General features: G+C 38.1%; 2 protein-coding genes across 4 annotated transcripts in view; one reads left to right on the top strand and one right to left on the bottom strand.

Annotated features, from left to right (window-relative positions):
- LOC124619336 (UDP-N-acetylglucosamine--dolichyl-phosphate N-acetylglucosaminephosphotransferase) overlaps positions 1-10,225 on the bottom strand; it is a 141,523-nt gene extending 131,298 nt beyond the window's left edge. Inside the window, exons 1-2 of the mRNA XM_047145650.1 lie at positions 9,749-10,225; positions 9,548-9,662 (exon numbers count right to left, since the gene is read on the bottom strand). Of these exons, the coding sequence (XP_047001606.1) occupies positions 9,548-9,662; positions 9,749-9,888 (255 nt within the window). The 5' untranslated portion in view covers positions 9,889-10,225. The remainder of the gene's footprint in view (positions 1-9,547; positions 9,663-9,748) is intronic.
- Positions 10,226-10,312: 87 nt separating this feature from the next.
- LOC124619878 (UDP-GalNAc:beta-1,3-N-acetylgalactosaminyltransferase 2-like) overlaps positions 10,313-19,701 on the top strand; it is a 158,858-nt gene continuing 149,469 nt past the window's right edge. For all 3 annotated transcript variants that reach the window (XM_047146503.1, XM_047146502.1, XM_047146504.1), the window contains exon 1: positions 10,313-10,767. In XM_047146503.1, coding sequence (XP_047002459.1) covers positions 10,713-10,767 — 55 coding nt within the window. In that variant the 5' untranslated portion in view covers positions 10,313-10,712. The remainder of the gene's footprint in view (positions 10,768-19,701) is intronic.

The following is a 19,701-nucleotide window of genomic DNA, read 5'->3' as shown; positions in this document are numbered from 1 at the left end:
GAATGCCCTAAGAAAGTGTGGGCTTACTGTTTAATGTGGCAGTGAAATGGTGTATTGAATTTTGAATATAGAATATGTTAACAGCAACTGAATTTTGAGAGAGTCTTTATTTGGACTAGTAGATGAATTTTCGCATTCTCCAAAATATAGAATCTCTGGAGAAGAGTTTGGTGCAAGCAGAAGACGCCGGAGCTGTGGGGAAGCTGAGCCTGTATCCGGCATTCAAGTAAGTTCACACAGATAGTCCAAGGAGCGCAGCTCTAAGTTTTAGAGAAGATACAACGGGGAACCGCAGTACACATGCTTACGTTGCAAGCTGAAGATGAAGAGAGAGGAAGTATCTGAGGATATTGAAAAGGTAATACAGTATGTAAAAGGAGAGGAAAATTCAATAGTCATAGGGGATTGGAGTGCAGTTGTAGGGGAAGGAGTAGAAGAAAAGGTCACAAGAGAATATGAGCTTGGGAAACAGGAAGAGAGAAGAGAACATTAATTGAGTTCTGTAATAAATTTCTGCTAGTAATAGTGAATACACTGTTCAAGAATCACAAGAGGAGGACATATACTTGGCAAAGGCTGGTGATATAGGAAGATTTCAATTAGATTACATCATGGTCAGACAGAGATTCTGTAATCAGACACTGGATTGAAAGGCTTACCCAGGTGCAGGTATACACTCAGATTACAATTTAGTAGTGATTAAGAGATTAGTCAGGAAGAATCAATATGCAAAGAAGAGGGTTATGGAAGTACTAAAGAATGCCGAAACATGCTTGAAGTTCTCTTAGGTTGTAGATACAGGGATGAGGAATAGCTCAGCAGGCAGTACAGTTGAAGAGGAATGGTCATCTCTAAAAATGGGCAATCACAGAAGTTGGAAAGAAAAACATAAGTACAAAGAAAGTAACTGTGAAGAAACCATTGGTAACAGAAGAAATACTTCAGTTGATCGATGAAAGAAGGAAGTACAGAAATGTTCAGGGAAATTCAGGAATACAGATATACAAGACGCTGAAGAATGAAATGAATAGGAAGTGCAGGAAAGCTAAGACAAAGTGGATGCATGAAAACTGTAAAGGAATCGAAAAAGAAATGACTGTTGGAAGGACTAAGTCAGCATGTAGGAAAGTTAAAACGACCTTTGGTGAAATTATAAGCAAGGGCAGTAATATTAAGAATGCAACAGGAATTCCACAGTTAAATACAGAGGAGAGAGCAGATAGGTGGAAAAAGTATGTTGAAGGCCTCTATGAGGGGGAAGATTTGTCTGATGTGCAAGAAGAAGAAACAGGAGTGGATTTAGTTGAGATAGGGGATCCAGTATTAAATAGGGGATCCAGTATTAAAATCAGAATATAAGAGAGGGCTTAAGATCAAATAAGGTAGATGGGATAGATAACTTTCATCACAGTTTCTAAAATCATTGAGGGAAGTAGCAGCAAAACTACTACTCATTTTGGTGTGTAGAATGTATGAGTTTGGCATCATACCATCTGACTTTCAGAAAAATATCAACCACACAATTCCAAAGACTGCAAGAGCTGACAAGTGCAAGAATCATCACACAATCAGCTTAACATCTCATGCATCCAAGATGCTGACAAGAATAGTATACAGAAGTTTAAATGTTAGGAACGATTTTCTCAAGGTCCAGAATGAATTTTTCACTCTGCAGTAGAGTGTAGACTGATATGAAACTTCCTGCCAGATTGAAACTATGTGCCAGACCACGACTCAAACTCGGGACCTTAGCCTTTCGTGGGCAAATGGTCTACCAACTGCGCTACCCAAGTGTGACTCAAGACCATTCTCACAACATTATTTCTCAAGGTATTTGTTTGGATTATAGCCTTGTAAAAAAGTGAAATGTAGACAACAAGCAGTTCAGACAAGAAGAGAATAGAAACTTTCGAAATGTGGTGCTACAGAAAAATGGTGAAGTTCTGATGGGTAGATTACTAACGAGGAGGTAATGAATTGAACTGAGTAGAAAAGAAATTTAAGGGACAACTTGATTAGAAGATGGTGTCTGCTGATAGGAAACATCCAGAGGTATTAAGGAATTGTCAGTTTGGAAATGGAAAGAAGAGTGGGATTTCAAAATTGAAGGCTGGACTACAGCACTGATACAGAGCTGAAGAGATTTTGACAGGAAAGACAAACATGGAATGCTGCATCACATCAGTCTTCAGATTAAAGACGACGACAACCACCACCACCACCACCACCACCACCACCACCAACAACAACAACAACAACAACAACATGATGTCATTTGACACATTAATTTGGCTTTTGGCATAACATTCAGATGTTACCAGAACACAAAAATGAGAAAGAAAAGACAGAAATTTATTCACTTGTATGAGCAGGAGTGTGGATGGGTGCACAACTTATTTATTGAATTTGTTTTGAAGAGATGCTAGAATTGGTATTTATTACTATTATTATTATTTTATACTTGGTGATGTGAAGGAATAAACCAGATGAAATCTGTATTCTATTTAAGTAGACAGTGTTTCACTTCTGTCATTAAAGTTAATCTCTCTGAGTCACTGAAGTAGTACAGGTCTCTATTTTAAAAAAGACAAAAGCAAAAGTAACACAATTCCCTTAACAGTGGTAAAAAAAATAGGGCAGACAAAATAAAAGCTTTTATAAATCTCTCTCTGACAAGATTGACAGTTCAATCCTGTGATCATCCTCAGTTGTGTAGGCAATGTCTCAGACATTTGGTTTTTTTTGTCATGATGCCTATCAATTGGCCAGAACACGTCACATCCATAAGGCTGAAATATGTCTACCACAATTTGGAATTGTTGCTTTGGTATATGCACTCTTCCACACAGGCCATAAGGATTTCAGAAAAAAATTCTGCTTGGCAGTATCATTTTGCACATGTAAAAACAACTATGGTTTCATCATTACTTGAGAAGGAAATGATCCATGGTGGAGGCAGGCACTCAGTATAGTTGTAATAGTCATAAATTTTAGTTTATCTCTGTTTTAGTCTACTAAGTAGTACGGTGTATTTAAATAACGTGATCAATGGCTGAAGGGGTGAAGCAACAATATGCCAACTATGGTTTATTGCTGCTGCCAGGATAAAGACTGCACTGTCTCACATCTTATGGGTAATATTGTATGCAACTCTCAGCTTCATACTCAGAAGAATGGAAAAGAAAAATTGAGTTTATGTTAGATGATAATCAGTTTGGTTTCAGGGAAGGTAAAGGCACCAGATAGGCAATTCAGATGTTGCAGTTGATAATGGAAGCAAGAGTAAAGAAAAATCAAGAAACATTCATCAGCTTTGTCAACCTGTAAAAGCATTTGACAATGTAAAATGGTGCAGGAGGTTCGAAATCCTCAGAAAAATAGGTGTAAATTATAGAGAGAGATCAATAATATACAATATGTACAAGAGCCAAGAGGGAATAATGAGAGTGGATGACCAAGAACCAAGTGTTAGGATTAAAAAGGGTGTGAGACAGGGATGTAGTCTTTTGCCCCTACTGTTCAATCTGTACATCAAAGAAGCAATAATGGAAATAGGTTCAGGAGTGGAATTAAAATTCAAGGTGAAAGGATATCAATGATAAGATTCGTTGATGACATTGCTATCCTGAGAGAAAGGGAAGAAGAATTACATGATCTGTTGAATGGAATGAACAGTCTAATGAGTGCAGAATATGGATTGAGAGTTAATCGAAAAAAGACGAAAATGATGAGAAGTAGCAGAAATGAGAACAGTGAGAAACTTAACTTAGGATTGATGGCCACTGATCATCTCATGAAGAATGGAGTTCTCAGCAAGAGCCAATTTGGCTTTCAAAAGGGCCATTCAACAGAAGACGCAGTCTACGCACTTGCAAATGAAGTCCTAGAAACCCTTAATGAAAAATGCTAGCACTTGGTGTTTTCTGTGATTTATCCAAAGCGTTTGACTGTGTTCATCACCAGATTCTCTTGCAAAAAGCAAAATTAGTAGGAATAAGTGGTGTTGCAGGCAATTGGCTACAGTCGTACCTCCAAGACAGAAAACAAAAAGTTGTCTTGAATAGCTCGGGTCGAGTATGTGACACTTCCTCAGATTCTGAATGGAGTTCCATTACATGTGGACTGCCTCAGGGCTCAATTCTTGGGCCACTATTATTCCTGATTTTTATAAATGATCTACCATCATGTACAAGCCTGCCGTGTAAATTTACATTATTTGCTGATGATACCACAATTTTTATGAGCAGTAGAACAGACAACAATCTTGAGGAACTCATTAATCACATACTCTCAGATGTGGTTAATTGGTTCAAGGTCAATGGTCTCTCATTAAATTCCAGTAAGACCAGCTTTATTCAATTCTGTACAAAAACAGAAAAAGAGAGAGAGATAAGTGTGACATGTGGTAATCAACCAATAGTTAGAATGGAAACAACAAAATTTCTTGGAGTGCACATTGACAAGAAAATGAATTGGTCTTCACATATTATTGATCTCTGTAAGAGGCTTAGCTCTGCTACCTATGCTTTATGGATTGTCACTACATGTGTTGAACCTAACACTGCAAAAGTGGCATACTATGGCGATTTTCATTCTCTCATTGAGTACGGAATTATTTTTTGGGCCAACCAGCCATTAGCAAGGAAAGTGTTCATTGCACAGAAGCGAGCTTTAAGAATTATATGTGGATTGCGCCCAAGAGACTCGTGTAGAAATAGTTTTCGTAATCTTAAAATATACACAACTACATGCCAATATATTTTCTCTCTCATGTGTTTTGTTTGTAAAAATATACAGATATTTCAACCAAACAGTAATTATCATGAGCATAACACACGGAGGAAGAATGACATACACAGTGAACTCAGAAATTTGAGCTTGGCACAAAAGGGTATCCACTACACTGGAGCAAAACTCTTCAATGCTCTTCCTCCCGAAATAAAGACAAAAATTCATAACAAGAGTGAGTTTAAGAATGCACTAAAAATATTTCTGCTAGAAAAAGCTTTTTACAGTCTAGATGAATTTTTAACTAAATAAATTGTAATATTTTAATATTATATAATACAAGTTGACATAATGCCACTAAGAATTTTATTTAACCTGAGCTCTGCATCTGTGTGTGCTCTGTATCTGTTTTCTGTAGTGTTTTAATGATTCTAAGAAAATATGTATTTTCTTTTTCTGTATTGCTGCCCAAACAATTTACTGTATAAATTTTTATATAATTATGTACTCAAATTTCTGTATATGTTATAAAATTATCAGATTGTATTTGTAAAAAACTGACTCGTTCCACGTCCTTGTGTATCCAACACAGTTGGACCTATGGAACATGAAATAAATCAAATCAATTCAAAGTAACCAATGACGGATGGAGCAAGGAGGACATTAAAAGCAGATTAGCACTGGCAAAAAAGGCATTCCTAGCCAAGAGAAGACTATTAGTATCTAACATAAATCTTAATTTGAGGAAGAAATTTCTGAGAATGTACATGTGGAGCATACCATTGTGTGGTAGTGAAACATGGACTGTGGGAAAACCAGAACAGAAGAGAATCAAAGCATTTGAGATGTGGTGCTACAGACAAATGTTCAAATTTAGGTGGAGTGATAAGGTAAGGAATAAGGAGGTTTTGTGCAGAATTGGAGAGAAAAGGAATATGTGGAAAACACTGACAAGGAGAAGGGACAGGATGTTAGGACATCTGTTAAGACATTAGGGAACGACTTCCATGGTACTAGATGGAGCTATACAGGACAAAAACAGAGGAAGACAGAGATTGGAATACATCTAACAAGTAATTGAGGACGTAGGTTGCAAGTGCTACTCTGAGATGATGAGGTTGGCACAGTAGAGAAATTCGTGGCAGGTCACATCAAACCAGTCAGGAGACTGATGATTCAAACAAAAAAAGGAAAAATAAATAAAACAAACTTGAGGACAATATTATAGAAAGAGATGAGAAAGTTGCTGAAGATGAGGTGGGATATATGATACTATGAGAAGAATTAGGCAGCGCACTGAAAGACCAAAGTGGAAACAAGGTCCCCTGGAGTAGATGATATGCCTCCTAAATTCCACCTAGTGTGCAAGATATATGAGACAGCTAAAAACCCTCTGACTTAAATAAGAATGTAATAATTCTAATTCCAAAGTAATCAGGTGCTGACAGGTGTGAATATCACTGAACCATCAGCTTAAAAAGTCATGACTGCAAAACACTAACACAAATTATTTAGAGAAGAAGGGAATGACTGGCAGATGCCAACCTCAGAAAGATCAGTTTGGGTTCTGGAGAAATGTGTGAATACACGAGGTAATACTGATCCCAAGTCTTACCTTATCTGCTTTTATAGCATCTGAAGACTTAGAGAGAGCTTTTGAAAATTGGACAGGAGCATATTCTTTGAAATTTTGAAGGGATAAAATACAGAGAGTTAAAGGCTATTTACAACTTGTACAGAAACCAGACTGCAGTTATAAACAGTCAAAGAACATGAAAGGGAAACAGTGGTTCAAAAGGGAATGAGACAGGGTTGTAGACTCCAGTGTTATTCAATCGGTACACTGAGCAAGCAATAAAGGAAACCAAAGAGAATTAAGACCTTTGATGTTTGCCAATGACATAGTAATCCTGCCAGACATAATAAAGGATTTGGAAGAGCAACTGAACGGAATGGGTAAAAATGCACTTCTGGTGTCCATGGCTGTTGAGCTGCACGCCAATGTTGTTAACAACTTACTTGTTGAGTGAGGGGAGCTCAAAAGGAAAAAGCATAATTCGGTTGTCAGTAGCCAATCAGAAAGGTCCGTCATAACTTCCTACAATTCATAAATAAAATTAGCTGGTATTTTGTTCCACTAGATTAGAATTTAACCACATCATCGAAATTTTCAACAAAATCAGAAATATAAGTAGGTTACTGTAATGATGAATGTCGCACATCAGTCTAATGCAGCAATTATATTTTTGTTTTGAGACTCATTGGCTTTGCCAACTCACAAGCAGTTTATTGTTCTCTAACTAACTAGGCCTTGGGCTATGTTACTGGTCAGTCCGTCAGCGCATCCTGTTTTTCTAATCAGCAAATAAATCAGTAACCAACCATAAAATTCGTGATAAGCAGATCAATACATGTTATTCTGGCATCTTCCATGTCGAAAACAAATGTAACAAATTCATATCTTCTTCCAAAGGAAATTATAAGATTCAGGCACTCTCAGCATACACTGTCAGTCAATTGGCTACGACCAGTCTCACTGAAATGACAACATCTGCATGCGATGCAAGAGCCAACAACAACATAAGCGCATTTTAGTCTGGACAGTGTCTTGAAAAGAGATTATAAGCTGAACACTAAAAATGAGTTACTCAAGAATATTATTCCATACAATATTATTGAAAGAAAATATGCAAAATGTGTCAACTTACTGATTTCTCTCTCCTCAAGATTTGCAATGACTCTAAATGAAAATGTGGGAGAACTAAGTTTATTAAAAGGTTCCAAAATGTGCTTTTTTTCAGCTTAAATTCTCGTCAATGTAGACTCCCAAAAATTTTGAAGTATCTACCCTCTTTATTATTCCCTCACCACATGTTACACTTATCACTGGTATAAAGCCCCTAGATGTGCAGAACAGGATATGTTGTGTCTTTTTAAAACTGATGGTGAGACCATTCATTCAAAGAAAATCAGTCAATGATACTTTGTTTACGATTTCTGCTGTTTCTGTATGTACAATGCTTGGCCTGATTACAATATTACTGTCACTTACAAAAAAGAACTAATTCTTCTTCTTGTACATTAGAAGATCACTTACATATATGAGGAAAAACCGTGGACCTAACATTGAGCCTTGGCGATTTCTCTGCAGTCAGAATAATGTCCCCAGACTATATTGGCTGAATTACTAAGTACAGCTTCCTGCATTCTTTTTGTTAGATGCGATATTATCAGCTGACTGGCTACACCATCAATCCCATAAAACTTCAATTTATCTAGAAGAATACTGTGATTCACACAGTCAAATGCCTTACATAAGTCACAGAAAATATCAGCTGTCATTATTTTATTATCGAGTGCTTGTAGAATCAGGCGAGTGAACATTTAAATACCATTATCTATACAGCAACCCTTCTGAAACCTCAAATGTGATTTGCTGATGATATTGTTGCTAAGGTGATATACTACTCTAGAATACACCACCTTCTCAAAAATTTTGGAAAATAATGTGTGTAGTATATCAGTTTTACTGTATTTGGGTGGCAAAGTAAGTAACTGTAGGTGAGGTAGAGAGGATACAAATGTACACTGTCTACAGCAGTGAAAGCATTTCTGAAATGGAGAATATTGTCAATGGCTAATTTAAATTTACATATTAAGAAGCTTTTCCGAAGCTATCTGTCTGGGAAAAAAGAAAAAAAAAAACAGCTGTGGTGCTGTAGAAGGATGCTGAAGATTAGATGGGAAAGTTGAATAATTAATGAGGAGACATTGAACCTATTTTTTTTTTTTTTTTTTTTGGGTGTGGGGGGGGGGGGGGGGGGGGAGAGAGGTGGTAAAGGCACAATTAGACTTAAAAAGGGATCAACTGACAGGACACTTCCTGAGGCATCAAGGAATAATTAATTTGTTAACAGAGGAAAGTGAAGGCGGGTAAAAACTGTAAACGGATGGCTAGGTATAAATGTGGTGACAGAAGAGATGTAGCTTGCACAGAATGGACGTGTGGAGAGCTGCATCAAACCAATCTATGGACTGAAGACCTTGACCACGACCACCACCACACTTAACAACAGGAAGGTCCACATGCATAAGATATACACTCAAAGATGTAATCAATACCACAGATAAAGAAGAAATCAGCTTGTTACGAGATGTAGACCTAAGTAGAGTTCAGACTGAAATTTTCTACTCTGGTATTCTATCATAGGTTGCTAGTAGACACTGGGCGGGAAATTTAAAACCTCAATATATTCTTCCTTGTCACTTAGTTTATCAGAATATTGTGCCTCAGGAACTAGAATTCCAAATAATTCTAATGTTTATATTTAACAAGTTCTGACTTTGCCAACAGGCCTATATAGGCAACTGATAGTTCAGTTATAAAAACACTTTGTTTGAAGTATTGCAAAAAAAAAACAACAGGGGAATAATTTAAAATGTGTAGGAGTTGTTTTTCTTCTTTTTTATATACATATACAAAGTACTGTACAAGTAAGTCCCACAATTTTCATGTGAGTAGATAAGGAGTAGCATTATTTACTAGTATACTTAATCAAAGTAACCTGTAGTGACTGCTTCTGTCTATGAACCACTCCACATCCCTGTCTCCCCTTTGAAATGAATCTCTCTCTCTCTCTCTCTCTCTCTCTCTCTCTCTCATTGCATCAGACCACAGACAACAAATACAGTAAAGTACTTTGTTAACTTGGGTACTGTGTTAAAAATATACCATGCATCTGCGGCCCAAAACTGTTTGACTGTAATTAAAAAAATCAAATGAGAGTAAACATTATTAGGCAACCTATAAAATTCTTACCTCATCGTGGGGAAAATCGTAATGCTTGAACATAAATTGACCAAAAGGGAGCGGTATGAAGAGAAAGAGCGTTATAAGAAATATGCAACCAACGACGACACCAATTGCTTCTGGTCTGTAAATAAACAAACATTCATTACAATTTTTTGTGTGTTGATTGTTGTTGGCACAGTGGTTTCAAAATATACGCCCATCACTTACATCTTCTCCTTTTTTCTTTTACTCATATCAATGCCATAAAGGTTTGCTTTAATAAAAGTCTCCTTAATTTTAGGAATTATCCTAAGACAGCAAAAATACGAGGCAACAGACATCACAGCGTTTAAAGCAAGTGGATACATTTTGCCGGTATAAGTCTCAACGGAATGCGTCAACAAAATTTTACGTAGAGGATACTTCTATCGAAATGTAGTCAGTGCAGCTGTTAAGGGTGATAACAGAAAGATAGATGACATGTTCGTGCATTCGTGTACAAAACGTAGCGTGTATAAAATTGTGTTTATATCATCAAATCAGGTTATACGTCACGCCCACGAGGTCTGGCGTGTAGCCAACATTCCACGCTCATTATTTACGTGCAAGAAAATTCTTGCATGTAATGGCTGGTACTCTATTATTATATTTAACATGAATAGGTTTATTACGTATAAAAAATACGCAATTTCATTAACTCTGGTTTAATTTTTGCAACACAGCTCTTCCACTTTTCAGATCACTGAGCAAGGAGTGTATTGCTATTTGCTATTGTTAACAAATGAACAACGAGAAGCGTAGGAGCGCAGTTCGCAATAGTATTGAAATGTTGTGATTTTATTGAAGTTTTGGTGATTCCACGTATATGTCAAATGGAATTGGAGCTAACCACGTGTTCTGATGTCCTACGATATAATTTATAATAATCATTTTCGTATTTTCAACCACGTATTGTTTATGGTAGCTGAAAACAATGACAAAAGGGTCTACAGTACAATAAATGATACGTGTTGGATTCTCGTAAAAAAGGGAACTTTATGCACTTTCATTAATTAATTAATGAATCAATCAAATAGCACTGCTGCAAGATATCAAATTCTGTGTACCAAAATAGCCCTTCCACAGAGGCTTTGTATTGTAGATTTTTGTGCGCATTGCATGTAAACAAGCAAAATAAAGTGTTTATACATTGATGGAGTGGACACTATTCAGCGTCGCAGTTATTGCGGGACTGTTATCATATTCTTGTAAGTGCACGCAGACTTATCGTAGAACGTTGAGACATGAGTTGTATAATGATACACGCAAGGTACCCAGTTTAACTTGAAATGCAGTCCTCGAGCTGTCTACAGCACATTGCACCCTTTTCGTTTAACGGTTTCATTCCTGACTATGGGCCTTGTGTTGCGTCTAAAAATAATTGTGTGTATGTATATTGACAACACCAGTTTTACAGAGAAGTAGAATTTTCAGTTTCCTTTTTAATTATGATGCTGTTACATTGGTCCATTCCTAATGATAGGTTATGTTATTTTCAAGTAATAACATCACATCCACCTCATAGATCAGAAGTAAATTATTTCACAACAGCTCCGGAAAACTTTATTTGGGAGTACTACATCATCCAGAGTTTTGTATTTATACATCTATCCTCTGCCTATTGCTTGTTCTGGTTGTATCACCTTATATTTATTCTTTGTTCTGTAGTGGCTGTGTGTGTCAGTTGAACTGATGCATAACTGGCTGGAAAGTCACCATTTGTAAACTTTAATTTTGTTTTCCTCTGAAGTAGTATAAGTAATGAAGATGTGCGAAGTTTTTGACCAGCTTGAATAATTCTGCATAGCAAATCTGCAAATGAAAGTTGAAGTTGATAGTGTGACAGCCATTCATAACTTTTGTCATTTCCATAACTTCACTCATGCATTCTAAAATGATTGAGTTCTTTATCTCGCCATAATGTCTGCGTGTACAAATACACCCCCAAACCACTGTACAGCGCATCGTGGAAGACACCTCTTACTAATATTTATAAATTCCTATCTTATTCCATTCATATATTGAGTGAGATGTAATTGACTGATTGTCTATCTGTCTCTGTACAACTGTAATCTCTCCTCTAGTTCTCATGATCCTTCTGTTACATTTTTGTACTTCCTGTAGGGTCATTCCATGTCAAGCCATCTCAACTGCTATCTCAGATTTGGGTGAAATGTGGCTTATTTGTTCTCCCTACAGCAGTAAGTGACTATACTTAATGTCAGCATTTTATCTCACTCCATTTTCGTGTTAACTATAGCTTTTCAGAGAGAGGGATCTATGAAATTTATTACACAGTAATGGTGCAAAATGACACTTTCAAATGCTTTGAAAGTTAATTAAATTGTTTTGAAACTTCATGACAGATAAAACTGTGTGCCATATTGGACTCTTAAAGTTTAGACCTTTGACGTTTGTGGGCAAGTGCTCTAGTGACTTAACTAGCCAAGCAAACCTCTCAACTCGTTCTCACCACTACTTCTGCGAGTACCTCTTCTACTTGCAGCTCAGTTGGTAGAGCACATGCTTGTGAAAGGCAAATCACAGTCTGTCAAACCAGGGCACACACTGCTGCAGAGTAAAAATTCATTCTGGATGCATTTTTTCATTTGTCACCCAATCTGTATGAAATTTGTTGGTTGTATAATCTAAACCATAAGGATTTTAAACAAAATTATCTAATGTATTTAACTGAACTCGTCAAGATGGCGAACTTGGCCTACTTCATTTTGTGTGTGGGAAGAAGATGAAGAAGAAGAATGCTCATCACTACATTGAATTTCACACAAAGTGGAGGAGATAATCCTCAAAATACTTTTCCAAAATCATAGGGTGCGTAGTGCAGAAATAAAATTAGTAAGGTTTTCATGCCTTTGTGGTGATTTTTCCTGCTGCCTATATTGGAAATTTTATATCAGTTTTCATTCATTTACATAATCCTTTATTGCACAAATATTTGTAGAAATACGAAGTTGTTTAGGCTTTTGTGGCCATTTGTTGATGTACTGCCTATAGGTTTTTGTCTTGGGAGCTTTATACAGTGTTGAATGGTTTTTCTGACACAATTAGCTGCCATTGTTAAAGGTTCACCTTCCAGTCTGCCATCAGCAGTGGAATGTGAACTTCTTATAATGACAGCCTCTGCCAGTACTGCTAGTCAAATGTCAGAAAAATTGCTAAAAGAATGTTGACCGAAGATCCCAATATTTGTAAAAATAACTTTTGGATTTGTTTTTGTGTTTTCAGTGTTGTTATCCTTCTTAAAAAATAATACTTTGTTTTAAAATCAAAGAAGAGATGACAACAGTCATGCTTCCTTCTTCATTATTTCAGCACAAGAAATTTCCTGGAGAGCAGTAAATTCATTAACTTTATTATGAATACTTTGAGTATATACTGATAAAATTTTGACACTTGAAATGCCTTTACTCTCAACACGATCTTACTCATCTTTCTACTTATCTGCTTGCGAGTGTTCCATCAGAGCATATCAAACACCTGCCTAACTTTAAAAAAAGTGCACTCCACAGGTATTCTGCTATCAGAGTAGCTGTTTGCTGCATGTAGTGCACATTGACCTCTCGGAGGGGGGGGGGATTCTACTAATCCTCACCCAATAAGGCAGATCTAGAAATTTGCAGCCGAGACTGTCAGAGTGAACAAAGCTTCTTATGAACTGAGGATGGCCTCGGAACCCATGTACCAGGTATTGTTGGTGCCAATGTGAGCCGCAGCTTGCAGATGACTGGACTCTGCATGCTCAATAGCCGCAGGAAAGGTCACTTCCACATATTAGATGAAACCTTCTGATTGGCATACCAAGTGCACACTGACTTTCCTTCAATCTCCATAACATGCCTAACATTGGAGCTCCCAATAACTAGCAAACCCTTTTTTGTGAAATTACTGGTTTCAGCTGACATCAGTCATCCATGGATCCACTGACAACTACAATGGTGTGGCTGAACCATGGCCTCTTTTTACAATCTAGTGATGACTGATATCAGTTGAAACCAATAATTCTGTTGGAAATAAATGTGTGTGTGTCGGATAGTTAAATTATTCCAAAAGAGTAGTTATCATCTACTACAACCGTGAACACCAAGCTGACATGTCCTTTACAATTAAAGAAAGTGCTTTCACTGAATAGCTACATATTTTTTGGGAGCTTGGTTTGCAACAGATCTTCATGTACCATCACTCTCTTAGACTTAACCTCTGTTGCCCCTCCCCTCCCTGGTACTCTCTCTCTGCTTTCTGTTTTCCATTTCCTCATAATGCCAGACCGTCTGTTGTGTGTAACTGCACCAACCTGCTCACTGTATTCGAGCAGTGGTCTCCCTCTACAATTTATTACCTGTCACACTTTCCTCCAGTACCAAATTTTGATTCGTCTGTGCCTCAGGGTATATCATGTCAACTGATCCTTTCTTTTAATCCAGCAATCTCATGATTTTTTTCCCCTGTTTGATTTAGTGCTTCCTCATTATTTGTTTGATACACCCATCTAATCTGCAACGTCCTTCTGCAGCACCACATTTCATAAACTTCCCTTTTTGTCAATTGTTTATAAACCAAGCTTCATTTTCGCACAAGGCTACACTCCAGACAAATACTTTCAGGAAAGATTTCCAAAATGGGGCAGCTAGCAAAGAGCTGAAAGTCGTTAGGTACTAGAAGGTGAAGTTAACCTTTGTACCAGAAGAGACATTTATTTATTTTAGTTTATTTTTTTGAAGCTCCAGATACATAATTTTATTGTTAACAATGCCTTAAATAATTCTAAGAATTCCAGTGATATCCGTTTAGAGCAAATTGAAAAGATACCTTGCACTATGAATTACAAAAACACATAAGAAGTAGGGCCTATAACAGAATACGTGAACCCAGAAAATATCTCTGCTCTAAACCCTTTGAATTAAACAAACACATTAGAATTGAAACAGAAGGAAAAGGGTCATTAACAAATTGCCAGAAACACAGCTAATGTAAATTGAAACATAACAATCTGTCCAGGTCAAACAATGGAAACTCCAGGCTGGAATATCCACAGTGTAGGAAAAGATAGATTGCTACTTACATTAAAAATGACACATTAATTTGCAGATAGGCACAAGTAAAAGACACTTACACATAACCTTTCGGTCACAGCCTTCATCAGAAAATTGAGAAACACACATCATTCATTCACACAGGCAAGTTCACATCACGCACACATGTCCGCGATGGCAGCTCGGATCATAATTCAGCTTCCAGTGGAATGGAAGCAACAGTCTGGAGGGGGTGGGGAAAGGGAAAGGATAGTAGTGTATGGGGGCGGGGGGAGTGAGGAGTGCAGTCTGGGGGAATGTGCAATGACTAGACTGCTAACAGGCACAGCATCATGAGGTTGTGGGGCAGGGAGATGTGGGAAATGGAGTGAAAAAGGAGAGGAGTGGGGAAAGATGGGTGGATGCAGTATCAGAAGCTGGCAAACAAAGAGGGTGAGAGATGAGAATGGAGAGGAGGTGATAGGATAGAGTGGGTGGAAACTTTTGGGTGGAGGGTGTGGGGCAGTATGTTACTGTAGGCTGAGGCAGGGGTATTTACGGGAGCAGAAAAAGCGTTGTGAGGATAACTCCCATCTGTGAAATTCAGAAAAGCCAGTTGTGTAGGTGAGGATCCAGATGGCTTAGGTTCTGAAGCTCCAATTGAAATCAAGCATGTTATATTCAACTTACGTTGCACCAAGGTTGGTCTACTTTGCTCTCGGCCACAGTTTGGCGGGGGCTGTTCAGCCCGGTGGACAGCTGTTGATAGTCATACCAATATAAAAAGCTGTGCAACAATTGCAGCACAACTGGTAAATGACATGGTTGCCTTCACATGTGGCCCAGCTCCTGATGGTGTAGGATAAACCTGTGACAGGACTAGAATAGAAAGTGCTGGGTGGATGATTTTGGCTGGTTTTGCAGCTGGGTCTTCCTAATACTTAAATTTACATTTGATGTTAGCAAATTTCTTCCTTTCAGAAATGCTTTTCTTGTTATTGCCATTCTGCGTTTAATATTATCTCACATTCTGCCATCATCTGTTATTTTGCTGCCCAAATAGCAAAACACATCAACGACTTTAATGTCTCATTTAATTAATCTACATTCGATTACTCTCATTTTACATTGTTGATATTCATCGTATAATCTCTTTTCAAGACACTATCCCTGTTCATCTGTTCTTCCAAGTCATTTGCCATCCCTGCTAGAATTCCAGTGTCATTGGCAAACCTCAAAGTTTTTATTTCTTCTCCCTGAACTTTTTATCTCCTTTCCAAATTTCTACATGGTTACCTTCACAGCTTGTTTGTTGTACAAATTGAGTAACATCGGTGAAAGGCTGCAACTCTGTCTCACTCCATTCTCAACTACTGATTTTCTTTTGTATCCTTTGACTTTCGATGAAAGAAAGTTATATATATATATATAATGGAAGGAAACATTCCACGTGGGAAAAAATGTATATATAAACAAAGATGAGGTGACTTACCGAACAAAAGCGCTGGCAGGTCGATAGACACACAAACAAACACAAACACACACACACAAAATTCAAGCTTTCGCAACAAACTGTTGCCTCATCAGGAAAGAGGGAAGGAGAGGGGAAGACGAAAGGAAGTGGGTTTTAAGGGAGAGGGTAAGGAGTCATTCCAATCCCGGGAGCGGAAAGACTTACCTTAGGGGGAAAAAAGGACAGGTATACGCTCGCACACACGCACATATCCATCCACACATACAGATACAAGCAGACATATTTAAAGACCAATATGTCTGCTTGTGTCTGTATGTGTGGATGGATATGTGCGTGTGTGCGAGTGTATACCTGTCCTTTTTTCCCCCTAAGGTAAGTCTTTCCGCTCCCGGGATTGGAATGACTCCTTACCCTCTCCCTTAAAACCCACTTCCTTTCGTCTTCCCCTCTCCTTCCCTCTTTCCTGATGAGGCAACAGTTTGTTGCGAAAGCTTGAATTTTGTGTGTGTGTGTTTGTGTTTGTTTGTGTGTCTATCGACCTGCCAGCGCTTTTGTTCGGTAAGTCACCTCATCTTTGTTTTTTTTATATATATATATATATATATATATATATATATATATATATATATATATATATATAAGACGAAAGGAAGTGGGTTTTAAGGGAGAGGGTAAGGAGTCATTCCAATCCCGGGAGCGGAAAGACTTACCTTAGGGGGAAAAAAGGACAGGTATACACTCACACACACGCACATATCCATCCACACATACAGACACAAGCATGATATGTCTGCTTGTGTCTGTATGTGTGGATGGATATGTGCGTGTGTGTGAGTGTATACCTGTCCTTTTTTCCCCCTAAGGTGTGTGTGTGTGTGTGTGTGTGTGTGTGTGTGTGTGTGTCTATATATATATATATATATATATATATATATATATATATATATATATATATATATATATATATATATATATATACCTTAGGGGGAAAAAAGGACAGGTATACACTCACACACACGCACATATCCATCCACACATACAGACACAAGCAGACATATCATGCTTGTGTCTGTATGTGTGGATGGATATGTGCGTGTGTGTGAGTGTATACCTGTCCTTTTTTCCCCCTAAGGTAAGTCTTTCCGCTCCCGGGATTGGAATGACTCCTTACCCTCTCCCTTAAAACCCACTTCCTTTCGTCTTCCCCTCTCCTTCCCTCTTTCCTGATGAGGCAACAGTTTGTTGCGAAAGCTTGAATTTTGTGTGTATGTTTGTGTTTGTTTGTGTGTCTATCGACCTGCCAGCGCTTTTGTTCGGTAAGTCACCTCATCTTTGTTTTTATATATATATATCTCCAACCTTCGTGGTGCATTTATAGTCCACTGACACTGGTCATGAGGGACACTATTCTAATTGTAAATGAATTGATGTGGTGTACAGTCCTTGGATACAGCCAGAAACTCACTCAGTTACAACATCTGAATGTAATATCCTGAGAGGCACATAATATCTTAAAAGACAGTGTTTGACAAATTTTGGGGAGCAGACTGAGTGTGTCTACTTCAATATCGTATAACAGTTGTGTGGTTCTGGTTTTTTATGAGTGCCGGGTATACTAATCAGCAGGCTCTACACATTTATTAATATTTACCCTTGTTGTAAGAAGTTTCAGAAAATATTACCCCTCTAGTTTTGTTCTTGAATCTTCAGCTGACAATTTATTTCAGTATCTTGTTTTATGCACCTGAAAACTCTACAGAAAACACATGATGCAAATGTCCCCATGTCCCCCCCCCCCCCCCCTCCCCTTCCTTTCATTCTTCTCAATGGAGTGTTTACCCCACAACAGTAGTATAAGAGCCAGGATTTGGATCCCAAACTGCTATTGGATGGTATCTCATTCCCCCTGTATATGTTTTAATATGCTAAGCTTTGCGGCGGTGGTAACACCGGTTCCCGTCAGGTCACTGAAGTTAAGTGCTGTCAGGCTTGGCTGGCACGTGGATGGATCACTGTTCAGGTCTACTGAGTGCTATTTGCAAATGGGGTGCACTCAGCCCTTGTGAGGCTAATTGAGGAGCCACCTGATTGAGAAGTAGCAGTACCAGTCACGAAAACTGACAACGGCCTGGAGAACAGTGTGCTGAACATGTGACCCTCCGTATCCGCATCCAGTGACACCTAAGGGTTGAGGATGACACAGTGGCCAGTTGGTATCGTTGGGCCGCAATGGGCCTTCAAGGACTCTTTAATCACCAACACTGCAGGGGTATCGGATAAAAGCCTACGTAAAGTATTACAATGGAGTAAACTAAATGACATATTCATGGCTGAATGAATATATATATTGCTTCCAGTATACGTCACTAAAGACCGTGAAGATAAAGTTAGAGAAATTCAAGCTTCCCATCAATTCTCCTTCAAGCAAACCATTCGCTTTTGGAATAGGAAAAGGGATCAGTGATACTGGTACACAAAGTACCCTCTGCCACACACCATTAGGTAGCTTGTGGAGTATAGATGTAGTTTAGATAATAGTCATTATTTTCTGGTTTCTGTAAATATCAGAAAAACGTGTGGCAGTTGGTATGTTAACACTGCACTAAATTACCTAATGGACATCAGCAGGAGTGGAAATAAAAAAAAATGTGCATAGCAGACAACTACCTGTTACAGATTATAACTGCAAATAATACTATGAAAAAATGATGATGTAGCCCTGTTGATTGAGTGGCATTAATGTGTCATTTGTCGGATGAAAATTTATGGAGGTTTGGGGAGGGTGGTGGCTTTGGGTACATTGAGGGCAGCTTATTTTCAGATGTGACTTGGTTGTAAAATGTTTATCCTTGTGTTTTTCACAGATTGTGGCAATAGTTTTCACTCACTGGTTCATTGTCCTGTATGTAGTTGTGGAATAAGGGTCTGTGTATTTCCATTCAGCTATTTCTTCAGACACTGGAAAGTTTATGTCATGGAGCCTGTATGTGCAAGGCATCATGAAGCTGGTATATACCTGAGGTGAATGGCCATGTGTTTACTAACCCCTCATCATAGGAGGGAATGTTTGAATTTGCACACCAACATGTACACCGAATTGCAGGTCAGTAGTCAACTGAATGAATATTTGGTTTGGTTGCAGAGTGACAGAAAGCATATTTTAATTTAGCAAGATTCCAGAACCCATTATCATATATCAAACTTCTTTGAATAAAAGTAAGAATTGTATGTGGGATGGTATATCTGAAGTTGAATAAGTATATCTCTGTATCTTTGCTCATGGATATGGGGTCGTGCATTTTGTGGGTGAATGTTTCATGCTTACATGTATGCTAACTAATTATGGTGCTCTAAGTGATGGTCTCATTCTACAAGATGACTGCATTTGACTGCAGGACACATATGGACAAATGTCAACAACAATAAACACACTCTCTGTGCATAGGGTCCAGCTTAATGTTCTGACTTACGTTCTTGAGAGGAACTATTTGGAATGTTGATGCTTGCATTCCTCTTCTTTGTTTTTGCAGTGCTGAGAGCACTCCACAAGAAGCTTGATTATCACTTGGAGCTCATACACTTCATCAGTAGTAACGTTATCTGTGTATTGCATTGCTGCTCAGAGGACCTGATGACCA

This window comes from Schistocerca americana, chromosome 6, assembly GCF_021461395.2.
Source record: "Schistocerca americana isolate TAMUIC-IGC-003095 chromosome 6, iqSchAmer2.1, whole genome shotgun sequence".
Taxonomy (NCBI): domain Eukaryota; kingdom Metazoa; phylum Arthropoda; class Insecta; order Orthoptera; family Acrididae; genus Schistocerca; species Schistocerca americana.
The sequence above is the reverse complement of the archived record's forward strand: the minus strand, read 5'-3'. Positions and strand labels throughout refer to the sequence as shown.